The sequence below is a fragment of the Galeopterus variegatus genome, unplaced genomic scaffold (genome assembly GCF_000696425.1).
Source record: "Galeopterus variegatus unplaced genomic scaffold, G_variegatus-3.0.2 Scaffold2102, whole genome shotgun sequence".
NCBI classification, from domain to species: Eukaryota; Metazoa; Chordata; class Mammalia; order Dermoptera; family Cynocephalidae; genus Galeopterus; species Galeopterus variegatus.
Genome location: NW_007728213.1, coordinates 139,304 through 164,804, shown reverse-complemented (window position 1 = coordinate 164,804; position 25,501 = coordinate 139,304). Strand labels below are relative to the sequence as shown.

At 42.9% G+C, this 25,501-nt stretch overlaps 1 protein-coding gene across 1 annotated transcript; it reads right to left on the bottom strand.

Annotated features, from left to right (window-relative positions):
* Positions 1-202: 202 nt before the first annotated feature.
* Positions 203-18,700, bottom strand: CSRP3 (cysteine and glycine-rich protein 3 (cardiac LIM protein)). Its single transcript, XM_008580455.1, has 6 exons — positions 18,622-18,700; positions 9,476-9,613; positions 4,596-4,764; positions 3,491-3,626; positions 2,249-2,342; positions 203-535 (listed from the first exon to the last, which is right to left on the bottom strand). The coding sequence occupies exons 2-6, from the start codon at positions 9,585-9,587 to the stop codon at positions 459-461; spliced, it is 588 nt and encodes a 195-aa protein (XP_008578677.1). The 5' UTR covers positions 9,588-9,613; positions 18,622-18,700; the 3' UTR covers positions 203-458.
* Positions 18,701-25,501: the final 6,801 nt, after the last annotated feature.

Here is a 25,501-nt window from a genome sequence, read left to right as displayed (position 1 = left end):
CATATTCTCTATGTCCCTGTTTCCTTCTCCATTAGCAGTAGCTAGAAAGACACTCAACTGACAGATTCTGGAAGACTGCCTTCCTTTGCTTGTTCTCACTCCTTCCAGTTGACATCCAAATCTATTACATTCTCTGCAGCAAGTTTTTTTAAAATTTCCCTCTAACCACACCCTCCTCAAAAAGATCCAGAGACATACAAGGTACCACTAAAACATTTATTTATTACCTTTCCCACCCCAGATATCATAAATAATAAAGCATTTGTTACAGATTAAATTTTAAATAATTTTTTTTCCCAAAGGTCTCTTCTGACTTTGGGTCAAGGCTATGATCATTTCTGGAGAGAAATGCTGTCCAACTACAAACCAGAGGCTGTTTGGGGAAAGGTTTCCATCTGTGCAGGGTTACTTGGCAACTGCTTCAGGCTGGTGAAAAATCTGAGAAATGGCACACCTTTTCACTCTTTCTTTTCCACTTGTTGTGTAAGGCCTCCAAACCCAATACCTGTAGGGCCAAAGTTTTTGGCATAGCAAACTGTGAACGAGAAGGGGTAAGGGGAGAGAGAATAGGTTGGTTAGCTCCACATTTCAAATCCTCTGTCTGGGCACAGTCCTTTCACCTGTTAAAGGCATACTTTTGATAAATTTATGCATAAGTTAACTTTTAAATAAATTGAACTATACTTATCTTAGATCTGCTAATAAAAATTGTTTATACCTCTTCGCTCTTTACTAATTGTGTTCCAAGCCATTTTATCTTCTGGCTCCAGATGGCCTGCCCAGCCTCATCCCCTCCTGCCTCCCTTCTCCTTCCCTGCACTCCAGGCATGCAGAGCTACTCGCCCCCTATTCCTGGAATGCCCTTTCCCAAGCCCACATTCACCCTTCAAGCTCTAGAAGAAGCATGTCTTCTACAAAGACTTCCCCATCACTCCACACTGATTGCTTTCCTCTCTGTAGGCTACTGGACTGTGAATGTTCCTCTACTATAGCTTTTTGCACTTTGAAATGCAATTATTTGATTACATATATCCCTGCTGGCTGCAGCAACATTTCAGGGTTTTATGGCCTATGAATGCCGAGAAATCTCTATGTCGTCCAGTGCCAAGAGAAGGCAACCTACCTTCTGTCAGATAGTGGGTTAGTTCCCATCCTGTCTCATTCTGACAAAAGCTTTGGCAACTTACAGTCTTGATTAATAATGTTCTCCCTCTTAACCTCCTTTTCATTGCCCCCACCACCACTCCACCATATACATTTGGAGATTCTTGAGACACGATTGTTAAGTGATGAAGCTCCGCAGAGCAACAGAATAGGCTTGGAAAGGCTCTGGGGTGGAGGACACTCTGCCTCAGCGCTGCTGCATCCCTTCCTTTCGTAGTGTCAGGAAGGAACTAAGCCTCACTATGTCTCCTGAAGACCAAGGGATTATGGAGGCAGCTGGGAGCAGAGCTGCAATCAACAGGAGGAAAATGAGTTCCGTCCCTGTGGGCACAAAGTGCTGTTCAACATCAGAAATGTCAGGAGGGAGGGAGAGGGAGGGAGAGGGAGGGAAGTAGGAGGAAGGGAAGGAGAGATGTGGATATGTCTTGATAAAGTCACGTGAGGCCAAGCTGAGTGCATCCTCCTTCAGTCACCCTTGCCACTCGGGTGGACAGAAGAGGCAGCTGGGAGCAGAGCTGCAATCAACAGGAGGAAAATGAGTTCCGTCCCTGTGGGCACGAAGTGCTGTTCAACATCAGAAATGTCAGGAGGGAGGGAGAGGGAGGGAGAGGAAGGGAAGTAGGAGGAAGGGAAGGAGGGATGTGGATATGTCTTGATAAAGTCACGTGAGGCCAAGCTGAGTGCATCCTCCTTCAGTCACCCTTGCCACTCGGGTGGACAGAGCGTGGTTGGGGAGTGTGATACCATTTGTCCAGGCTTGAGGCCTCTTCCAAGGCCAGAGGCAGGACAGCATTTCCTCCCCTTCCTCTCTCCCCACAGGCACCCAGCTGCCCTGAACCACTGAGCATCTGTGAGCATCTGGTCCCTTCCAGGTACTCCAGTGGAGAGGACCAGAGCTGGGTCAGGCGGGAGATTTCTTTCCCTTTGGTGTTTTTGCTGCCCATCCTGAGAACCCGAACCCTGCCCAGGCTGAGCAATCATGCTCCTGGCAGAACTGGAAGGCCTCTGGGCATGGACACGACTTCCCTTCCCAAGGGCCCTTTTTGGGAAAACATTTCTCAACAAAATCTCCAGAACCACTCACCTTTGCAATAAAGCTCCCCATCTTTGTCAGTGACATTCGTGGACTCCAGACTCTTCCCACAGATGGCGCAGCGGAAACAAGTCTTGTGCCAAGGCTGAGGGGCACAGGATTGTTACATATTTAGTGAGGGGGCAGCATATTCTATTCCATTTCAAGTCCCTGACCAGCACCATGCAAAGGAGTGGCACTGTCTGAACCATTTACTTCATTGATGGGCCCCCAGAATAACGTTTCCAGGGCATGGCTTTGGAGAAAATGAGATGCTGTGGTCCTAGCCAGCAATTCTCACAGCCCTGTAAATGGATTTATCTTGGTAATTTGTGTGTGTATTCTTTCAGAATAGACTAAACCAGAAAGGGCTTCCCCACGCCAAAAAGATCCATGGAACAAACTGGTCAGAGAAGGACTTGGGCTTGGGACAGTGGGTAATGTTTATATTGAATATAAAGTTAAAGAAGGAAAAAAGTGAAGAAATAAGGCAACTATACAGGTAATTCAACCTTGTTTTAACTTTCTGTGTAATTCAATGGCAGAGTTGCATGGCTTGGATCATGCAGAAGGTTGCTTTCCTTCTACACAGCCTGGAGGTTCTATTAGGTCTCATATGTTCTTGGGGGTGGAAACTGCTCTTATGTTTGAAGTCAGACTTCTCCAGGGCCCTTCCTCTCCCCATTTAGTATAATCAGGATTTTTCTCATTCCTCAGGTCCAACTCCTTTGGTGAAAACCCTGGTTTGGGGCCAGAAATCAGAGCTTGCAGAGCACGTATGCATTACTGTCTCCAATATTTGATGAGTTTCCTGAGAGCTAGGACATTTGTAAGTGGAAATGCGTCTCGCTGCTGTGAAATATTTTCTGTATAAATCAGTTGTGATGCCAGCAGCAGGTTGAGTTATGCAGTGGTTCGGGGTTCCCAGCACTGACACCTTTCTGGAAGGACTGTGAACACTGAAGGGCACGTGTGCCCTGTACCCCCAGAGTTTTTAGCTGGGAGCCTTCCACCTAGTAAGCTAACGCTGGTTGCTTTGAACTGCAGTAGTGCTAGCTGTCCAAGGGCACTGCTGGATGACAGTCCCAGCCTGGGAAACTGCATGAGGATATGTGGCTTCTAAGTGGTTCTGGAGCTAAGGAGAATGAGGGGTCTGCTCCCCCAAACCCCCACCCCCATTCCCACTTTCTTCTCTCATTCCTCCCAACTGATCCCGTGGAAATGAGCAAATCTGGCTCATACAAAAGGCCTTACCTTGCCACCTCCCATGACCTTCTCAGCAGCATAGACCGACTTCCCACATCGAGGGCACTTCTCTGACTCTCCAAACTTTGCAGTGAACTTGGAAGGGTTGCTGCTGGTGGTGGCTGAGCGTGCCGACTTTGGGGACCTGGTAGAAATAAGTGAATGAAATGCAGACCTCCCTTGACAAATGGTAGGAACTGTGTGACCTTAAGCAAGTTACTTTGCTGTGCCTCAGATGCCTCATCTGGAAAACGGGGATAATCATTGTGCCTTTCTCACAGAGGTGTTGAATGAGGTGACATGTACAGCATTTAGAGCAGTGCCTGCCTGACATATAGTAAGGGCTAATAAATGTCAGCTATAATGGGTTTAAATCCTTCCTTTCTGACAATTTATTGAAAGTCCACATGTCCACTCCAATTCCATTCTTATCATTGGCTTTAACTTTAATTTTTATTCTTTCATCAGTCACAGATAACTATCACTGTTATTTTGAGAAGGGGCCTATTACACAGTGTAAAAATATGATTTATTTGCAATTTAAATTGTTTTTTATAATAAAGTTGCAAAAAGGAAAAATAAATAAATAAATAAATCCTTCCTTTCTGTTGTAAAGCACTTAACAAATGCTCCCGGTATGTTAGCTTGTGTTACTGTCCCCCTGCAGACCCACTCCTCCTGGGATGCGGACATTAGTCATCTTTCAATCCAAGGGAAGAAATCTTTTCATGACAAGCACACAGAGAATGGCCATCGCTTCCCTGCCATATTTATGTGATTTACACAGAAACTCTCAGCGGGGAAGAAAAGAGCCTCCGTGCAGTTTTGCAAAGGTCAAACAATGGAACATCTGTATATTCTGGGTTTTCTCTTGACATGCAAACCAAGAACCATGGTGTAAAAGTAATTGCCCTTTAGAAGGTGGATAATTTAAAAAGAGTCTTTGGAGAGATGACACATTGTTAAAACTTGGTTAGACTGAGTATTCCTATTGTTGGCAAGTCAACAATAGAGTCCATTCTCCCACTTCCAGAAAACGTTGCTATGGGAACAGAATGAACTGTCCTGATAACTGAAGACTCTAATGGGGGGGGGGGGGTGAGCAGTAACTCACTGTTGGAACTGGAGGCCGAGGTGCTCGCCTGTGTCCGTGCTGAGACAGCCGGCGCCTTGTCCGTACCCAATCCCCTTGGGGCCATACCTGCGCCCATAGCAGACCTTACAGTAGATCTCCGACTCATGAGCTGCGACCGTTGTGCTGTCGAGAGCCTTTCTGCAGGCCACTGCCGAAGAAAGAAAGGGTCAGCAGGTTGGGGTTGACATCCTTCTCTCCTTCCCTGCACCCACACTGCCATGCTGGGGCCAGAGACCCAGCATGAGGGGCCCTTGGGCCAAAAACACAACTCTGATTCCTGACCAGAGCATCTGTCTTGCATGATAGACTCCAACACATCTCGATTTCACAGATGAAGAAATTGGGGCACAAAGAAGAGAAGGAATATGTTCAGTGCTACCCAGCTAGCAAGGGGCAGAGGCCAGCACTGGAACCAGGTGTGTGGTCCAGATCTGCTGAGAACAATGTCCCTGAGTGTCTCACCCCAGATGACCACAGGGGTGTGTGTATGTGTGAGGGGGATGATGGTTAGGGGCTGAAGCAGGAGAGGAACTTATTTTTTCTTAATCATATAAGAATCAGGATTGAGAAATTTCTGTACTTATCATGGCCTTTGAAGGGCACTGTGATATTCAAGGAGACGCTCGCCATCGAGGCTAATTTGTGTACAGTTCTGGAAGCAAGGGGTGGTGAAAGGGGTAGGCCTGCCTCACAGACCCCTTAGGTTTCTACGGGCTCAAGCCCCCCAGTCACTATATATTACCCAATGTAAAGTTTCCCCAGATATAAGACAGTCAATCCCCCATTTTTCCAAAGAGATTTATAGGAAGATTTTTTTCTGCAAACTTGAAAAAAAAATTTTTAAAGATGTAAAAGGAAATGTTAAATATCTACTTATAACTAATTTAATAATATAAGTCAACAATATATTAGATTTGAAAATGTTATTTTTTTCTAATCTCACACAAATTCAGGGAAGAATTATATCCATTTTTTTCTTTGCACCTTCAACATCAGCATCTTCCTCACAACCAGCCACTTTGGGGGCAGCTGACCCAGCTTTGCTGAGCAGCTCACTGTCGCTTCTGTCTGAATCGTTTGAGAGGCAGCCCTGTTTTACACCAGAGTAGGAGGCTGTCACCTGGAAATCAAGTCTCAACAAGACGGAAATATTAGCATAACATTGGTGCAGCTTTAAAAAATGATATAGTATTTCCACAACTTAACAACTTGCTGCATTGATTTGCAATAATAATCTTTAAAGGTGGTTTCTAGTGATACTTAGTGCTTGTTAACAGTCAGGTCATATCCCCAGAAATAAAAATACACGTGCATTAAATTTATTTGCCTCTTTTTTAAAACCAGTTACATTGAGTGATCTCTATAAGCAATCCACAATTGAATGAGGTTGTTTCGGGCTAATATGCCTTCCTCAAATGGTTTTTTGCTTTTTTGTTTTGTTCTCCACACACAGCATTGAATCGAATGGTATTTTGTTGTTAAAAAATAAAGTAATTGAATACTGGAGTGGAGGAAGATAAGGTTGTAGATGAGGTAGGATTGGCCAGGGGTTGATGGTTGTGGGGCTAGAGAGAGAGCGTATGGGAGTTCATTCAACTATTCTGTCAACATTGCATGTGTTAAAACTTCTCTGTTTAAAAGAAAAAAGTTTAGATAAGTAAATAAAGTAATTGAGAAAATGTCTTATGGCATGAGAGATTTTATAAGGCTTTGAACACAAGGCAAATGTTTTTTATGAAGAATAATTTTGAGGGAAAAATGCCTAATACTGAGGTATAGAAGACACCTGTCTCTGCCTTTCTTATTGCTGTCAGTTATCCACCTTCAGGACAACTGCTCACACATTCTCTGATGGTCTAGACTTTGAATTCCTTGTGGTCAAGGCTGTTTTATCTTAATATCCCCAAAATATAGCCCAGGGCCTGGGCCTGAGTTAGTCTTCTGTAAAAATTTGTTGAATAAATGAGCGAATGAATGAATGAACGAATAAATGAATGAGTGAGTGAGTGAATGAAGATTGGTGGCTGGTCTACGATTATACGACAGTAGAGCCTTGGCTAACTTCAGATTTTTGACTCCTACTCCAGTGCTCATTCCCGTCACTCCAAAACTGCCGTGGTCAATTCTGTAGCCTCTCCCTGGCTTCCGACCAGTGTCTATACACAGTCAAAGGAAAGCTGTGTTGTCTAATACCACCACCACCCACATGATGTACTATAAGCACAGAATGTGCACCAGATTTTAAACACAGTACAAATGCAAAAAGAATGTAAAATATCTCATTAATAATTTTTATATTGTTACACATTGAAATGATAATATTTTGGATATGTTGGGTTAAGTAAAATGTTTTAAAATTAATTTGTACCCTTTTAAAACTAAGGTTACTAGAATATTTAAATTACCTATGTGGCTTGCATTATATTTCTTTTGGACGGTACTGATTTGGAGGATTAGTCTAGAGACTAATTATGGAGATTCATCTAGAAAACAGAATACTGGCAGGGGAAGAGCTGAGGTAGACCCTACTACCTCTTTAAACCCTTTTCCAGTGACTGTGGATTTGCTTGCAGACAGGTAAGTCTTGTGATGATAGTGTGCTCCTCTCCAGGGCCCTTCTGTCATTACTACCGAAACTTATACTGCTCAGATCCCCACCCTAACTACAAGTTCTAAGGAAAATACCTTCCACCAAGGCTGTATTGAACAGGGCATCTTCCTGCCACATGGGAAGGGCAAGACACCCCTACCAGGGAAAGCTTCCCTACCATTTCCTGTTCCTGCTCAGATATCAAAGTTGATCAAAGGAGAATAAAGGTCTAGAAGGCTGGATTTCCATATTGAGGACACCAGTTTCTTCCTTGTAACTGCAATAGGCACAATCATTGTATAGATGGAGAAATTGAGGCTCACAATGGTGAAATGACTTGCCCAAGGTCACATGTGAAATATACCAACATTTATAAAGCAAATGTATTTCACAGGGCCTATTCTCCAAAGCCCTGTAGTCTCAGGTTTAGCCTAACCTTTTGGAATTACATACAGAAATGTTAACCTTGCAAAAGACAGGAAACTTTCCTCAGGCTAAAGTCTTTGTAACACAGCAAAGTTGCTGGCTCAAGGACAGACAAGTCACTTGATTGATATGTAAAAATACCGGGGAAATTGCTGTAAGGAAAAACAGCATTTGCTAAGATCAAGCTTTTGTTGGTAGATCAACTCAACCTTTTGCAAATTGCATTATGGAATGTCACTTCACTTGTTTCACTGATGTTAATGCTAAAATATACTTGGCCATAACCCCACCTATGTTCTCTTCCTATAACTTCCTGGTCTGGAGAATAAATGTGGGGAGAGAACCCAGTTTATGGTTAATTTCCAAAGGAAGGAATGCCTCTCTCTTGAGGGTTCCGGGAAATTAACCCCTTTGGGGTCTCTCACTGCTCAGAAGAAATGGGCTTTGGGTAATACTTTTTGTGGCTCCATCACCCAGGGGAAGAGAGGTGACAAATCTGTGTAAGGCAAAGCAACAGTCACACTATTAGTACATGGCAGAGCCCAGACTCAAAGCCTGGTCCTTTTTACTCCAATTCCAGAATTCTTTCCAATATCCCTCACCTCCACTCTTTTTAAAGAACACTAGCCATTTTTGAAAAAGCCAGAGGATTATGGAATGAACTCTCTTGAGCAATGAATTCTGGATAGTTGTAATAATAGTGATAAATCTGAGGGTCGTATGAGATGACTAAAAAATAATTACCCATCATTAAAACCCAAAGCATCAGTAAGTACACCAACCCAATCACTCAGAGCCATGTTTCCCCTTTTCTTCAATGATAATTGTTTTCTGTGGGAGGTAAGGGATAATGGAAACTCCTGCAGCTGATAACACATTACTATTTCTGGCAGCTTAAGGAAGGAGTATCTCTCTGCCTAACAGATGGAGTTCAGCCTTTGAAGTTCTGTTTGAAACAGTTTGGAGCTGTGTGGATGCCTGCGTGCGTACCGTGGGAATGTGGAGTTTGTGGGGGGAGACTAGACAGGATGGGGTCTGCCAGACATTCGGCAAAGCTGGTCCTTAAGCCAGACCTACTGGAGGGAGGCTGAGGAGGTAAGCAACCATTTCAAAGCCATGGCCAATTTCGCCCAAAACAGGACTTGCCTTAGGAAACTCTATAGAATGCATTCAGTCAAAGAGCACCGGACTGGGAGTCTGAAGGTACAGGTTCTGTTCCTATCAGCTGCAGAGAGATACATGCCACCTCAGCTTAGAGATGGGAAATGACTCATCCAAAGTCACGTGAGTCTGGCAGAGTCAGACTCCCAGGTGGACCCCAGGGGCTCAGTGTTCCCCCAATTTTTATATTTGCAAATCTGTGTCTGGTAGGTGATGATAAAGATTCTCTTCATGAAGTTACTGGTGCCCAGGCCCTGACCGCTTCCCTTTTCTGACTCTTACGGAATTAGTACGTGTTGCCTCCTGTCTGACATAGGTTCTTTCTTAGGAAAGACCAGTCACAGCTGGCCAGGAGGAACAACACAGAGAGCCAAATCCATCCTGGCTCCAGATAAGAGCTGGCTGCTCTTCTCTGCCAAGTCACACTTTGTAAATGTCACCAGTGGGTCCAGGTTTTCACCACAGAAGGCAGTAAGCTGCAGGGAGATGGCCCTGAGCTCAAGAGAGCACTGATCCTTCTGTAGGTGAGACCCAAAAGTTCTATTTTTAACCAGCTCGCTGGTGATACTACTGGTCCCAGGACCACACTGAAAACCACTGACATACAGTATCTGTGGTTAAATGTGAACTTTGAAATGCCCTCAGGATGCTGAGGGGCCGTCCTGGTGTTCACCCAACTCACTGCAGTGGAAACAGGTCTTGTGGAAACTCCTTCCATTGCACTGGATTTCTTCTGCATGGTAGACGGTCTTTTCACAGGCTCCACATTTTGCTCCTCCTCCCCAGTTTGGCATCTTGAAGACTCTGATCAAGGTCAAGTCTAATGGGATATAAAGCAAATACATTTAATTTAGGTGACCTCAGGAATGAACCAATCCCTAGTAGTAAGCAGAATGAGGACCAGGTCCAGCTCAGTTGGTGTGATGTTTCTTTCATTCATTCATTCATTCAACAAATAGCTACTGTGTGCAAGTCATTAAAAAAGCTCAGATGCTTAGATGGCTGTGAGTGGTCACTTTACCACTTTAGGACTCAGTTTCCTCTTCTGTTAAATTTCAATAGCATCTGCCCCTATGTATCTCACATGGTTCTTGGAAGGAATGCATGGGTTAATTTTATGTGTATAAAATTATAAGTAATATTTGCATCTGTTATTTTATATACTTTTATATTATTATTTTTCATCTCAGGTTTAACAAAGTATCCTATCAGAAATGAAAGTCACCTATGAAAATAATATTATCTTTTTGTTTAGCTCAGTGCTTCTGAATCACCTTGGACGGTGCTAAAATGCAGATTCTGGTTTGGTAGACTTGGGGAGAGACAGGAAAGTTTGCATTTCTAACAGTCTCCAGGCAATGCTGATGCTGCTAGTTAGTAGACTACCCTTTGAGTAGAAAAGTCTTAGGTTGTCTTGCTGATAAAAATACAAAACAGGTAAAATCTCCTATTTGAATTTATTCCTCATATCCATGAATTCCTTTTTTTTTTTTTTTTTGTCTTTTGTCTTTTTTCCGTGTCTGGCAACGGATCGCAACCCTCAGTGTTGCCCCCGTACCGGACCGGGGACTGGCAACGGGATCGCAAGCCTTGGCGTTGCTCCCGCGCCTCGCTCAGCCAGTGAGCGGGAGCCGGTCTGTATGTGGGATCCGAACCCTCGGACGGGAGCGCCGCCGTGCTTCCCAAGCGGCGCACTATCCAGTGCGCCACCGGGCCGGCCCCATGAATTCCTTTTTAAGAATATCATGGCCCAGATAATAAGATAGATTGGCACCACACTAGATCAGTAGTCTGGAAACCTATCTTCTTCCTTTGGGTCTACTCTCCACTTGCTGTGTATATCAGGATGAACTAAATAGCTTCTCTTTATATCTGTTTTCCCACCTATACAATGAAGACAGTCATTCTTCCCCTTGATGCTTCACAGTGTTGTTTATAGGACCAAATGACGTGATGTGCAGGCAGGTACTTCACAGGGCTGGACGGGAGCCAGATGATGGTACTGATGCATCTCCTGCACCTTGGAAGCATATTCTGCTGCAAGGAGCTGCTGATAGCGACAGCCCCCAGGGCTGTCATTGTCTCCTCACTAGAGGATTATGTTTTAGAGATATTAACCAAAGAAAAGGATTTTAAAAAATAATTTTCTTTTTGTGTCTGTGTGTGTTTATAAGTATGAATTCAAGGTTTCAGTTTCCCCTGAGCAGAACTGAAATAAGCCCTTAATATTCAATGAAATTTATGAAATCCTGCCAGCTGCCCAGGGAAGTTGAATTTTCATTAAAATCCTTTGGTTTCTAAGAAGCCTGATGTGTCATTTTGTCGTTGACACTAAGCACTATCAGGCCATTCTGAGTGGCTGCTTCTGACCTTCTCTTTCCCTTCTGGGAAGCCAGTCACCTTCTTATAATAGTTGATGATTAACACTAAGCCCTCCTGGGTCAACTGGTGCGGATTGTATCTCACAGTCTCATAACAAAGACGGTTTTTGCTAAGAAACAGAAAGTAAATAGCAAATAGACCACTGAACCTGACTCTAGGACTGAAGGGAATGTTCCTATATAAATATCTCCTCAAAGAGCTTTTCCCTCTTAGAAAAATTATGAGGTTAGCCAGGAACATCCTATCCTTCCTCTCATAGGAACAAGCTCTTCCATTTATTCAATAAAATTTTAGAAAATAAGTTTTAAAAAGAAGCATTTAGTGTTTCTATTTCTACAGTTCAGGTTATTTAGTATAGTGGAAATAGTAATGGATTTTGAGTTGAAAGGCTTAGAATCAAGCCTGCATTCATTCATTCATTTGTTCCTTTATTCACTCATTCTCTGTGCATTTACTACCTTCCTATCATGTGTCAAGAACTGTACTAGGTACTCGGAGGGATCAAGGGGTGAGGGAGGAAGACAGGCAGGAACCAGAATAGTTTGTACTAGAGAAGAGTCTAGAGAAAAGTGCTATGAAAACTCAAGTGGGGAACGACTACCCACATTTAGACTGGGGGTGACAGCAGAGAGTTGTTAGAGGGTCACAGAAGAGATCACATTCAAATGGGGCTTTGAAGGGTGAATAGGAGTTCACCAGCTAGAGAAAAAGGAGAAGAACATTTTTAGTAGAGAAAAGCCTTATTATTTCCTAAAAAAGCCCAAATTGTTTGTTTTGGATTCTATTTAAACTACAGACTCTTAAATAGATTAGTTGAAGTAGATTTTTAAGATTATCTGACCCCCTCATTTACAAACAAGGTATGGCATAAAAAGTAGACATCTATGAATATTTTCTAAGTTAACTTCTTTTCCTTTTCTTCTTTTTTTTTTTTTGTTTAGTTAACTTCTTTTTCTAAGATCCATCTTTCTCTCGTTTTCTGGAAAAGAGCAGAATCACATAATTTTGCTCATGTTGTTTTTGATCCTGCAATTCAACATAATATAGGGAGAAATGAAATATGTCTCATCCAGGAACATGACAGTGACACTTGTAAAATTAAGGATGTGGAAATTTTCAATGAAAACAACCCTAGGTCAAATTTCTCATTTCAAATCTTCAATGGAGATTTCATTGGCATGTCCTGCAAGTTAATGGGAGACAGATATGCCTCTTGGGGGAGATATACATACATACATATATATGCACACACACACATATATATGTAAATGTATATATTTAGCAATTGCCTAGACATACTTTTCAAAATGAGGATAAGATTACAGATAATACCTTCTTCACAAGTGAATGTATCCTAGCACAAGATGTTTTTAAGTGATCATGAATATCTGACATACATATACCAGGGCCTGAAAATAGAAATCAGTAAGTATTTTATTTTCAGATGCTCAGTTCCATTTCTAAGTATGGGAATGTAGCTACGGAGGCTAAACACAGAAGATGACTCTGATTTCTTCTTCCAATGCTCAAAGGCCATGAGGCAGAGGGTGTTCCATCTTGCCTCTTCAAATCTGTGATCTGCAAAAACCATTCAACCTCTCTGAACTTCAGCATTTGAATCCAAAGACATGGATTCTAATCTTGACCTTCTGACCTTGAACAATGGTATTAATTGTCTATAATATTATCTCCTGCATAGGACCATCGTGAAGGTCATGGAAATACGATGAAATTTAAAGTGGTATTGAAAAGCTATTCAAAGGCAAGGCATTGTCATCCACTATATTGCAGGTTATTCAAATAGCACCAATCTGCTAATTAAAGTCACTATGATCTGAAAGCACACTTAGGTCCTGGCTTACATACACAACTTTTTCCGCATTGCTTTGGAATTCCTGTGTCTCAACACTTCCCTAGCCAGGCCTGGAATGTGATTTTACCCTGGCAAGGTACCAAGGGATGGGCCTTTTGTTTATCAGCGTTGCCTGGTACTGACATGGGTCATTGAAGGTGGGACACCAAATATAGGCTTGCCTGTCACTCAGCCCCATTTGTCACCTGGATCACAATCTCCATCATACTGCCTGGCACTACTATCTGATCTAGTCCCTGAGATGGCTATGTTGTCAAAGACAAGTTGTGGGTCACGACTAAAATGGGAGACAGTCTAGAATTTATGAGGATGAAATAGAATGTAGGGCCCAACCATGTCAGCTTGGGAGAGGTTGGACTCCAGATCTCAATACCCAGATCCCAGTGGGAGACCACCTGTGTAGACTTCTTAACAAATAATCCTGTGGAGGAGAATATACTGGGATTGCACTGCGGTGGTTGGGTGGGAAAAGCACTGGATCAGAGGCTGGACTTCTAGTTCTATCTTGCCTCTCATCTGGGAAAACCATTCAACCTCTCTGAACTTCAGTGTCCTCTCTCTAAAATGGGGACAGTAGTTCCTTCTATCTCACTATTGCTGGGAGAATCATGTCAATTCAAGAACTGCCAAATCACCCTGTATACTGTAGACTATTTAAAAATGTAAGAATTAATTAGTTCTGCTACAACTCGAAGTTGTCACATATCAATCTGAATTTTTCAGAGAATAACAAAACTGTGTATCTTGGGCACATTATTCCTCATACAATTTTCTTTCCTCCTCTTCTTGTCCTCCCCTCCCTTCCTCCCTCTCCCTCTCTTCCTTCTTTTCGCTGCCAACTATGGAACTGAAAGATGATGCCTTAGGGAAAAATAGTGTAGTACATACAGTGGACACATAGTCATTCAGATTTTTCTTTGTAGGTGCCCATTAAAGAAATTGGGAGGGAATCCTTGACCATGACTTTGAGCAAAGACCTCAAACAACAATGCCATGGTGTTTTCAGCTCAGTGCTGGCTCAGGTATCCTGCGAGATACCTGATTCCACACAGTGAGTGAAATTGTCTACCCTGGCTGAGGTGAAGATTTCAGATCATAGGAACACACATCTGGAATCTAAGTGATAATCATAATCATTACTAATATAATCATGTTATTATTGAAACTGACATGCGTGGAGCACAGCACTTGGGTGTTGTTTAATCTTCACAACAACCCTTCAAGGTAGGTTCTGTTATAACATTTACTTCATAGATGGGGAAATGGAGTCTTAGGGAAATCACTTGCCCAAGGTCACAGGGCTGGTAAGTGTCACATGGCTAGATTGGAACTTTGACACCAAAGCTGTGTTATTTGTCAGTTGCTCTGCATATTTTATCTTCAATACTTACAACAGCCATGCACAGCAAATTTTATCTCCATTTTGCAGATGAGAAAACTGGATGGAGAGCTTATGTAACTTGTCCAAGGTCACACAGCTAGTAAGTGGCAAAGCTGCAATTTGAACCCCAGTTAAGCTGGTTCCCTATCTTAAGCTCCTGCTTACAACACACTGGACAGGGGACAGGGTCAGCATCTCCATTAACCAAACTTCACAGGTGATGGGAATCAAGATTGGACAGATCTATTGCATCTCCATGGGACAGAGAGGGTACTCACGGGTGGGAGTAACAGGGAGACTGAATTCAATTCAGTAAAACAAAGGACTTTTGAAGAGTCAGCGCTGTTCAAACATGGCCAGGGCTCCCTTGGAGCTGGAGAGTTCTTTCTCACTATTGATTTTAGCTCAGGTGGGGATGCATGTCCAAGTGGCTGTGATATAGTGAAGCCCCTTCAAGGGTCCTTTAATCCCAAGACAGATTTAAGGATCTCCACAGCAATTGAAGCCTCACCGTGCAGAAATTCTGCCCAGTGCTGTCCCATCTCAAATACTGACTCTTCTCTATCCTTCCCTTCATTCTGGTAAGAAAGTTGGTATAGCATAGTGAAAAAGCACGGGCCTTGGAAAGAACCAAGCCAGCATTCAAAAACACTAACTGTTGGACCATGGACAAATTGCTCCAATTCTTGAGCCTAGTCCTCATGCATGTAAAGACAGGATGAGAGGGCTTGTCTGGAAGAAGCCTTGTTTTCAGGTTACATAAGATAATAATAGCTAAGGTACTTTATAGAAATGCAGCTATTTAATAACTTTAGTTGCTTTCATTACTAGTTTTATTATCGTTGTTGCTGAAGTTGTTTTATCTCCAGTTTTCGAATCTATTTTCTTAAAACAAGCACATCTCTCCCTGCTTCTTAACTGTGGCCCTTCTGGTTCAGACCATGAACCAGCTCTGTTTTCTCAGTCTTCAGAGTGTGCCACACAGGCAACAGGCACGGCCAGGCCAGGGAGAGAGTCGACCCCCTTGGAATGGATCAGGCTGCTTGGTGCCGTTGATTGTATGTCAAGTAAGATCCTAAGCCCCTGTCCCAGGACAGCCACTTCCTCTCTGTAACAGCTCTGGTTGAGCTCACCTTGCTGGCAATCTGGGTTTTGAAGGGGAGCAGAGAGTCTATGCAGGGTCCCTGCAGCCCACGGGACACCAGGCCCCTCTGCTCCCTGTGTAGGACACTCAAGGTCAATGGCTTCCCCTTAAGCTTCTGAACCCAGATTATGAAGTGCTCCAGCCAGAGGACCTTTCACAAAGCCTGGGAAGCACATAAACTCAAGTGTTGGCTGTTACCCCCTTAAAACTCAGACATGGTAGACAGGCCCATTAAACTAGGGCTGTAACACATGGTCATGTTATGCCTTTTCTGATATTATCTCTGAAGTGTGGCTGACTTTCACTCTCAGAAATTTCACTATTTGTTCTATGTTGACCTTCACAACTTATTTTGAAAGATCACAAATACCCCAGTTTACATGCTGGCTCTGCCACTGCTAGCCATGTGACCCTGGGCGGTTACTGAGCTTCCTTGAATTTTAATTTCTACCTCAGAAGAATGACTTCTTGCAAGATTTTTTGTGACCATTAAATAAGCTAATGCTTGTTCCATACCTGCCCAAGGCAGTAAACAACCATCAAATCAAGATCAACCCTTTCCCGCGGCGAGGTGCACTGTGAGGCTCAGAACAAGCTTCCATCCGCCACCACCCTCGGCACAATGACGGTCCCCCTTCCTGCTTTCCTTCTCTGCGAAGGTTAACTGCAGTTTCTCACACCCCCAGGAATCACACTTCTCTTTGATCATGAAGCCCAGCTCTCCATACGGTATCCCCAGATATCTGAGCAGCACACTTGCAACTGAAAGTCCGCCTGCCTCAGGAGTTCTATTTCCTGTGTATTATATTCTTAGTTCTGTGTCCTTCCTCTTGTAAAACAAATTAACCATCTTCTAACTCCTGTTGTTACCCACTCTGACCCCTGGACTTTTATCACCACGCTTGTGCTTAGCAGGAAATCCTCCTGCGACCCATTGGGTTTGGCCCTGTGCCTTTTCTCGAAGGCCTCGCCTATTTGTACGGTTTTATTAAACTTCACAAAGTACTTCCCTATACTTTATCCCATTCAATCCTCATGAATCCCTTTAGGATAGGAGGGCTTACCTTAATTTTACTGGTTAGAGAAAAAAACTCCAACAAGTTAAGTGACGTTCGGAGTTAGACTTTGAACTGACTCTATGACTGATACTCTTTGCTTTCCTCCATTTTCTTCCCAAGGTTCCCAGGATTTCCAAGTTTGTATTTGACCAAGATTCTGTCTCCACTTCTTCCAAGAGGATTTTGGCTGTTTGCCTGCTGAGTGCTGCTGCTCTCTCTTCCCTCCTCCGTCCCTCCGTCTCTCCCCTGCCCTGTCCTGCCTCCCCTGTCTCTGATGGACGGCTCGTGTGTCTGGGCTGCACAGCACCTGTCTGCCCAGGCCCCAGGAAGGCACTGAGCCTTGGGAACAGCCGCAGCTCATTTCCACTGACCACAAATGACTGAGTTGCTCAGAAAGGAACCAAAGCCAAGTCAGAAGTAATCCTTCCCATTTTCTGGGTCATAAAGCAGTTTTACACATATTGTGATGACTTGGATGTACCCAGCATTGAGATTTATTCCCAAAAGTGAACTGAGGACACAGGGTACCCCCAATTCCCCACCCTTCTTACTGTTCATACCCATCTTACCTGCTTAGTGCTGCCTCTACCTCCCCCCGGCCCTGATACGGGTGATAGTCAATATGTGCTTCTTAAATTGCATTAAATTGTATTGCAAGAAGTCGAGGTTCCTCGGATGGGTCACCCAACTCTCCCCTCTTGGAGGAGTCACCACCCTGGCTCAGGGACAGAGCAGAAATTAGAGGCAGCAGCTTTCAGTTTTGAGGAGCACTTCCCCTTGGGCCATTTCTTAAAACCACTTCTCATTCTCAATCACACTTATGCCTGCGATATTAAAAAAAGTCCCTGATCAAAACCTAGAGGAAACCCTGGGAAACACCCCACACTCTGGATGGGAATTATCCTCCCATTAAATAGAGCTTCTAATGGATTTTCAATATAGCAGTGTCTTTTGGGGGGTTCAGTTTTGATTAATATTAAATGATTAAAAACAAGCCTGTTGCTGAACATCTTTAAAATAAAATCTACTTTAAATGAACAAACCCCAAATCTAAGTCATTCACCCACATCTTTTGAATAGCACAATTCCTTGTAATTTGAGCTGTCTTCTGCTGTATTGCATCTGTTACAGCAGAAGACACTTTGTCAACTGTGCAGTACTTTGCAGTTTAGAAAAATGTCACCACATCTATACTGCATTGATCCCTGTAGAAAGGAGACCAAGATCCTGAGGGCAAGAACTTTCTCAAATTCCGGTTTTGGGACTAGAATGCAGGTTTATTGACTTTTGGTGCAGCGGACTTTCTAGTATTTCCTTCTGCTTTCCTGCCATCCCTCCAAGATGAAAGGAAACATTATACCACCATGAAAATAGTTTTAGACCAAAAATAATCCCTTACTTGTTTCTTTGTCTGTGAAGTTCCCTTGAGCCCCCAAATATTAATCATCTCTTTAGAAATTAACAACCACTTGGGCCGGCCCGTGGCTCACTCGGGAGAGTGTGGTGCTGATAACACTAAGGCCACGGGTTCGGATCCCATATAGGGATGGCTGATTAGCTCACTGGCTGAGCGTAGTGCTGACAACACCAAGTCAAGGGTTAAGATCCCCTTCCCCGTCATCTTTTGGAAAAAAAAGAAATTAACAACCACTTGGGCCGGCCCGTGGCTCACTCGGGAGAGTGTGGTGCTGATAACACTAAGGCCACGGGTTCGGATCCCATATAGGGATGGCTGATTAGCTCACTGGCTGAGCGTGGTGCTGACAACACCAAGTCAAGGGTTAAGATCCCCTTACCCGTCATCTTTTGGAAAAAAAAGAAATTAACAACCACTAGATCCACAGCAGAATCAAGTGTCACTTGAGCCTCCTCGCACAGAACCAGAGTGGCTGCTGGTTCTTAGGACGTGAAACACACCCTTACTCTAGGGGACACTTGTAGTCCCAACTGGCCACCACACCAGCCCATATGCCCACTTCGCTCCACTTACCTGCCTGTGTGGTGTCTGTCGGCTCAACTGAGTAAGGGGCGTTCTTGTCTTCTTTAAATATACGGAGGCTGTCACCAGCCTTGGCCTGCAGAGGGAAGGGCAGGAGGGAGGCCCAGAGGAGAGGTGAATGAGACATGAGTAACACAACTGCTATCAGAGGCTGAAAATAGCCTGTGACCAAAGCCCTGAGTTTTGTCCCCCCACACCAGCTGTGAGGATCTTGGAGAACAACGTCTCTTGGGTTCTATTTTAACTGCGATCAATTTGTGGGACATATAATTTCTGGCCAAGTGGATGGAATGGGAACAACAACCACAGATTTTACATGTAAAATAATTTCTCCAGGCCCCCCACCCCTCTGACCTTCCTGGAAATCAATGCAAGGTGCTTGCAAATAAATCATGAGCCATATCTGGGAGCCCTCTGGAACTCTGAGACACAGGGCACTCCACTTGCAAAGAGAACTGAGAGCTAAAAATAAGAGTGATGGGTGTCTGAAACGATACGTACATAATCTCCTCAAAGAAGCTTGTGGAGAAAAGGTCAGCTAATCATCAGAGGCTTGTTACTCCATCTATCCTAGGAGGAAAAGTTTTCTCTCTAACGTGTTGAGTTGGTTTGCTCGTTATCTTTTCCTATTTAAAAGTTTGACACAGTAGAGCATCAGATTTATCATGATAACATCATATTTATGACAAGTCTTGATAAGTCTCTGTAGGCTCACATTGTCTTCAGAGGTCTGGTTTCTCTTTGCCTGGGCTGCACACAGTTTGGCTTTCATTAAGCATCATGACACAAATGAGTTATAGAATTTAACAGCTAATGAGAAGTTCAGAGGTTTAAAGGCCAATTCTTCATTTTATGAATGAAGAGACTAAGGCACCTCACTTGCCCACAGTGAGACAATGGCAAAGTTCAGATTGGAACTCAGGCCATCTGTTGTCAGGCTCAGGCATTTTCCACTTGTCCTGACCCGGATGTACAGGTTAGGTGTAGGTAGTCACCAACCAGGAGGTTTATGGAATCCAGCCTTGCAGATAACTCATTTACATGCCCACAAAGCAATTGGTTCAATGTTGGAATATTTCACTGTGAAGAGGGTTATGGTCATTTCACAAAAATGGCCATGGCACAGCCTCATGTGGGGTATCCTGGTCTATGATTCCATGGAACAGCGTGTTCATCCTGGAAATGAGGCAATGATGGGTACCCTAGAAAGTTAAATGCAGAAAGGACTTTAGAAGTCTTCTATGACAGTGGCTTTCAAAAGTGTGTGTGTGTGTAGCAACAGAATACTTTTTTAACAATCTTAAATGGAACGTCAATATATAAAGCAGATAAAAGAGGAACTTCATTGCTTGGAATGGACAGCACACTTTACCTATCACCACCTTACCCTCTCCCCACACCCTGACCTTGCCTTTACATCCCTGCCCCAAACAATATGTGTAGGTCATCTGGGATTTTAGCTTCAGATAAATTAGTTTTGTTCATTATGCTTTGGCTGTTGTTTAAACCTAATTATACATTTTACTGCTTTCTTTATTCAACTACTGTTTCTTGAATACTTTTTGTATCTTACATTTGAAAGTGTGTGTGTATGTGTGTGTGTCTTTGTATTATTTTGCTAGAGCTGATGTAACGAATGCTATAGACTGGGTGGCTTAAACAACAGAAACTTATTTTCTCACAATTCTGGAGGCTAGTAGCCTAAGATCAAGGTGTTGGTTTGGTTTGCAGGGCTGGTTTCTTCTGAGAACTCTCTCCTTGGCTTACAGATCTCTCTGCATCTTCACATGGTCTTCCCCCATGTGTCTGTGTCCTAATCTCTTTCTTATAAGGACAACAGTCATATTGGATTAAGACCCACCCATATGACCTCATTTTACCTTAATTACCTCTGTAAAGGCCCTATCTCTAAAAACAGTCACATTCTGAGGTATTGGCAGTTAGGATTTCAACATAGTGTTTGGATGGGTGTGAGGAACATAATTCAGTCCATAACAGTCTTAATTTTGCCTTCTACTTGAATGCTCATTTGGTTAAATTTAGGAATCTAGATCCAAAATAATTTTTGGTCAGACCTTTGGAGAAATTTTTCCATTGCCTTCTAGTAAAGTGGATGACAGTTCTGGTGCCAATCTTATTCATGTTCATTTATAGTTAACTTGGTTTGTTTTCTCTGGAAACTTTTAGGATCCTCTGTTAAGTTTTATGACAATTTTCTCTTTTAAATTTATTTTTCTTCGAATTTAGAGGGTCATTTCAACTTGAAAACTCGAATATTTTTCAGCTTTGGAAATTTTTCTTTTATTATTTTTTTCATAAATTCATACCTCCCTTCTATTTATTCTGTTTCTTCCTGCTGAAATTCCCATTAGAAGTTAGAACTTCTGTCCTTTTATGTTTATTTAAGGAGAATTTCTTAGCTTAATCTTGCATAGAACTAATTTGCATTTCCTCTAAGCACATTCTGCAGTAAATGTGCAGTAGATGAGCTGAGTAGCAGAATGTACTTGGATGAAATGAAAATTAGTTCTATTTATTCTTCTTATTTTTTATAACTACATTTGTAATTTTTAAGATACCTAATTTTTTTTTCATACAGCCTATCCTTACTTTATAAATGATATATTGTTTGAATCACTGTGGATATTAATTATACTAATTTGGGGGGAGTCTTCTTCTGTTTGCTCTATTTATCTTGTTTTCTTGATATTAGTTCTTTTGTTGGTTGAGTTTGGTGTTTCTCCTTCACGATGCTGGCTTTTCAAATATATTTGGGATTCTTGGTTATATGTTTATAATTTTATTTGATGATTCCTGTTGCCTCTTGGTGGAGTCCCACTTCCGACAAAAGGAGCTTTCCTGCAGGGATTGTGGGTCAGGTTGGAGCAGGCTGTCAGGGTGTGTGCTGTGGTGGCTTGTCTTCTGGGTGTGGACCCTTCCGATCCCTCTGGAGGTCACTGGGTCTCTGGGGAGTTCCCCAGACTTTCTGGCTCCTTAGCCAGAAGCCACACTGGAAAGTGAGGAAGGTCCCTGGCCTTGGATTCAGCTTCTTACTCATCATCCTGGAGATTGCCCAGAGCCCCCTCCCACTCCACGAGTCCACTGATTCCGGGTTTGGAATGCCTCCAGAACAGCTCCTACCTCTTAAAAGTGCCCCACTGCATGTGTTCAGGCCTTCTTTACTTGTTAATCCATGTCTTTCCGCTTTCTGTCTGGAATTCTTTAAAGGTTTGCACTTGCTGATGGTCATTCCATTTTTTATTCTTCAGTGTTATTTCTGATTTATTTTCTTTTAGACCTCTTTCTGGTATTCTGTGATCTGTTCGCAATCACTAGAGTTCTGCCATCCTGCACAGTAGCCAATAGCCACATGTGGCTATTTAAATTGAAATTATTTAAAATTTTTTTTGGTGGCTGGCTGGTACAGTTATCTGAACCCTTGACCCTGGTATGATCAGCACCACACTGTAACCAGCTAAGCTAACTGGCCAGCCCAAACTGAAATCATTTAAAATTAAGTAAAATCAAAAATTCAGTTTCTCAGTCACAGTAGCCACATTCTGAGTGCTCCGTAGCTGCATGTGGGCTCCATAGCTGCATGTGTCTATACAGTGGGCAGCATAGACGCAGAATGTTTCCATCATCACAGAAAATTCTATTGAACAGCACTGCTCCGGAGCTTCTTCATCTGAAAAATGGAGAAACTCTCAAATCCCTTTTGGGGTGCTATGAGGAATAGGTAATAAGCATGTGCTGGACGCATAGCAGGGTGCCCAATCAGTCGCAGCCGAACGCTCACTGTGGTAAGTGGCTGGTAATGCTAGGACTTGAGCCACTGTTCCTGACTCATTGTTCCCTGAGAATAACCACAGATGAGTGCATTTCTGAGAAACACAAGTCATGAAGGAGACCAGACAAGACAGCAAGGCAAGACGATGAGGGCAATCTGAAAACACATGCCTTCATACTGCCTGTGTGCCCCCAATAAGAAAGAAAAGGGGACTAAATTATCAAGTGTTTTATTTAATCCTCAGATTACTTGGTTAAGAAAATGTTATTACTCACCCCATTGTATGAGTGAAGAATGAAATAAATGCATCTGATGAAAATGATCTAACTCCTCCATGGCCACACAGTTAAGTCAACAACAGTGAGTTAGTGGCAATGTAAGGACTAGAATCCACTGCTTCCCCCTCTTCATTCTCCCCAATAACTATAACCTAGTATGTCATTAGGAAACACACATTGCACAAAGGTGACAGGGAAATTCAAACCCAGATCTAACTCCAAAACCCTTCTCCAACAGTGTTCCCCAAATGTGTCTGATCATGGTCCCCTCGGTAAACATTTTTGAGAAACACATGCACACTTATATGCATATGTATACACACACATTTATTTACTTATAAATTATAAACATATGTACATTATGAAACATATTCAACACTATGTGTTAAAAAAATAAAAATAAATAGAATAAAAGCTCTAATTCTTTTTCTCATACTCGGTATTGTTTCACATGTTCCCAAGGGTGTTGTCTCCCCTCCCCTCACTTTGGAAACCACTGCCGTAAACCATACCACACAAAAGAGGGAATATTTTATAGAAGAACTTGCAGGCCTGGGAATCTCAGCTTCCATCTGCTCATCCAAACCACTCTGAAAAGAAACATAATTGGGCCATAATGTATTCAATGTCAGCCACATTCTTGGAGTAACTAGGGCTTTTCATTATTTCTATGCACCAGTGGTCTGACATTTGTCATTGGCTCTTATTTCAAAAAAGGAATTAACTCTAACCTACCTTTCAAAGGTTGCTGCTGGCTATATGTCCCATCCATGAAAGGCACAGAAATGGAGAATGCAACACAGAAATGCATTTTCCTGAAAATGCTCTTTTTTCTGAAGAAATAAAAACAAACATTGTCATCTTTACTAAAATGAAGTGAGAAGATGAAACAAATAGCTCATTTATTCACATCATCCAAATTTTAAAAATTAGTCTCCTGTTTTTAAAACTTACTGTGATAACAATGTTTCTTACATAATGCTTTTCTGCTTAAAAACACTATGATGTGTTTGATTCTCCCGTGGGTGCAATCTCTCTCCTCTCTGTCTCTCTATCCCTCTGCCTCTCTGTTTCTGTCTCTCTCCCAGGCAGAGGGAGGATACAGATGTTATTATCCCCTTTTTACAGATAAAGAACCTGGCTGAAGAGCATTAGTCACACAGCTAGTAAGTAGCGAAGTCAGGCCTTGAACCCTGGTTTTCTGCACCAGAGCCAACGCTTTGATGGAAATTGTAACTGATCTAGTTGGCATTCTGTAGGGGGGAGAGAGTACCATTCTGTGGGTCTGAGTACCTGCATAGCCAAAGTACCAATTCAACTTCATCTTACACTGAAATATTATTAGCAGGGCTTTACATAAATAGCTCTTGGGTTCAGTAGGAACTGTTCTTACATTTGCTATTCAGCCAGTACAAAGCCTCCAGGAGAAGCCTGGAGCAGTGCAAGCCCCTGACGCGGGTATCACAGGCCCAGCAAAGCAACAAATGCCAATCGGCTCACAAAGGTTCAGAAGTGGATCAGTGTAATAGTCTTAGGAGGTGTATTTCTATAGGTTGAGTAGAATCTTTATGACTGTTCACCTGTGTCATAACAGATACTTTTAATGTCTTTTAAATTCTTTTAATGTCTTTTAAATTCTGCCCTTCCTTTTATTCCCGTTCCTTTTATCCCTCTGGTTCAGATATCTCTTGCCTAGACTTTTTCAGAAGCCTCCCACCCAGTTTCCCCACCTCTTTCCCATCTGTCACACTACCACTGGAGTCATCTTTCAAAACACTGATCTGCTGATGGCACCCTTCAGCTTGAAGAGCTGTTAGTACCCCATTACTACGAGATCCTGTTAAATAACGTGACATGGCGTTCAAGTTTCTTCATCTTGCTCCAAATTAACTTTCTAACTTCTTCTCCCACCACTCCACCTTCTTTCATCCTATCTTCCAGCCTCTCCAGTCTAATCACTGTTCTCCAAAAATAGCCAGTACTTTCATTCCTCTCTGCTTTGCTCATGCTCCATCCTCTGCCTGGAACGTCCTGCGCCTCCTTGACCTCTTTCCCTCTGGTGGAATCTTCCTCATCCTTCCACAAGCAGCTCAACTGCTGCCTCTTCAGTGAAGCACTGCACACCTACCCCTTTCCATGTAGGATGTGCCACTCTCTGAGCTGGGCCCCCAAACTCTCTCTTTACACTTCTCATCACAGCTTTGGTCATCACAGGGTTGTTGGCTGGTTGTTCACATGTCTTTTTGGCTCATTAGATGGCGAACGCCTTAGGGGAAAAGAGAGCATCTTATTCATGTCTGAGTCCTCAGTGTTGGCACTTATTAGGCATATGAAATTTTTTGATCGAATTTAATTATATAACAGTAATGTTAAGAGGTCTTGAAAGGACTAAATTCCTACCATACATGAGATAAGTAGCAAGAGATAAAGCGCGAATTCAGCAAGAAAAAAATTACTTATTTAAGTACATAGCCACTCTTCATCTACAATGTTAAAATAAGGATTGGATACATTTTTTTTTTTTCCCTTTTTGTCTTTTTTCGTGTCCAGCAACGGATCGCAACCCTCAGTGTCGCACCCGTACCGGACTGGGACCGGCAACGGGATCGCAACCCTCGGTGTTGCTCCCGCACCTCGCTCAGCCAGTGAGCGGGAACCGGTCTGTATGTGGGATCCGAATCCTTGGTGGGAGCGCTGCCACGCTCCCAAGCGGCGCACTGTAGCAGTGTGCCACCGGGCCGGCCCTGGATACATTTTTATAAGAGTCAAAAGCCTTCTATTGGCTTTACCAAAAAGTTCATGC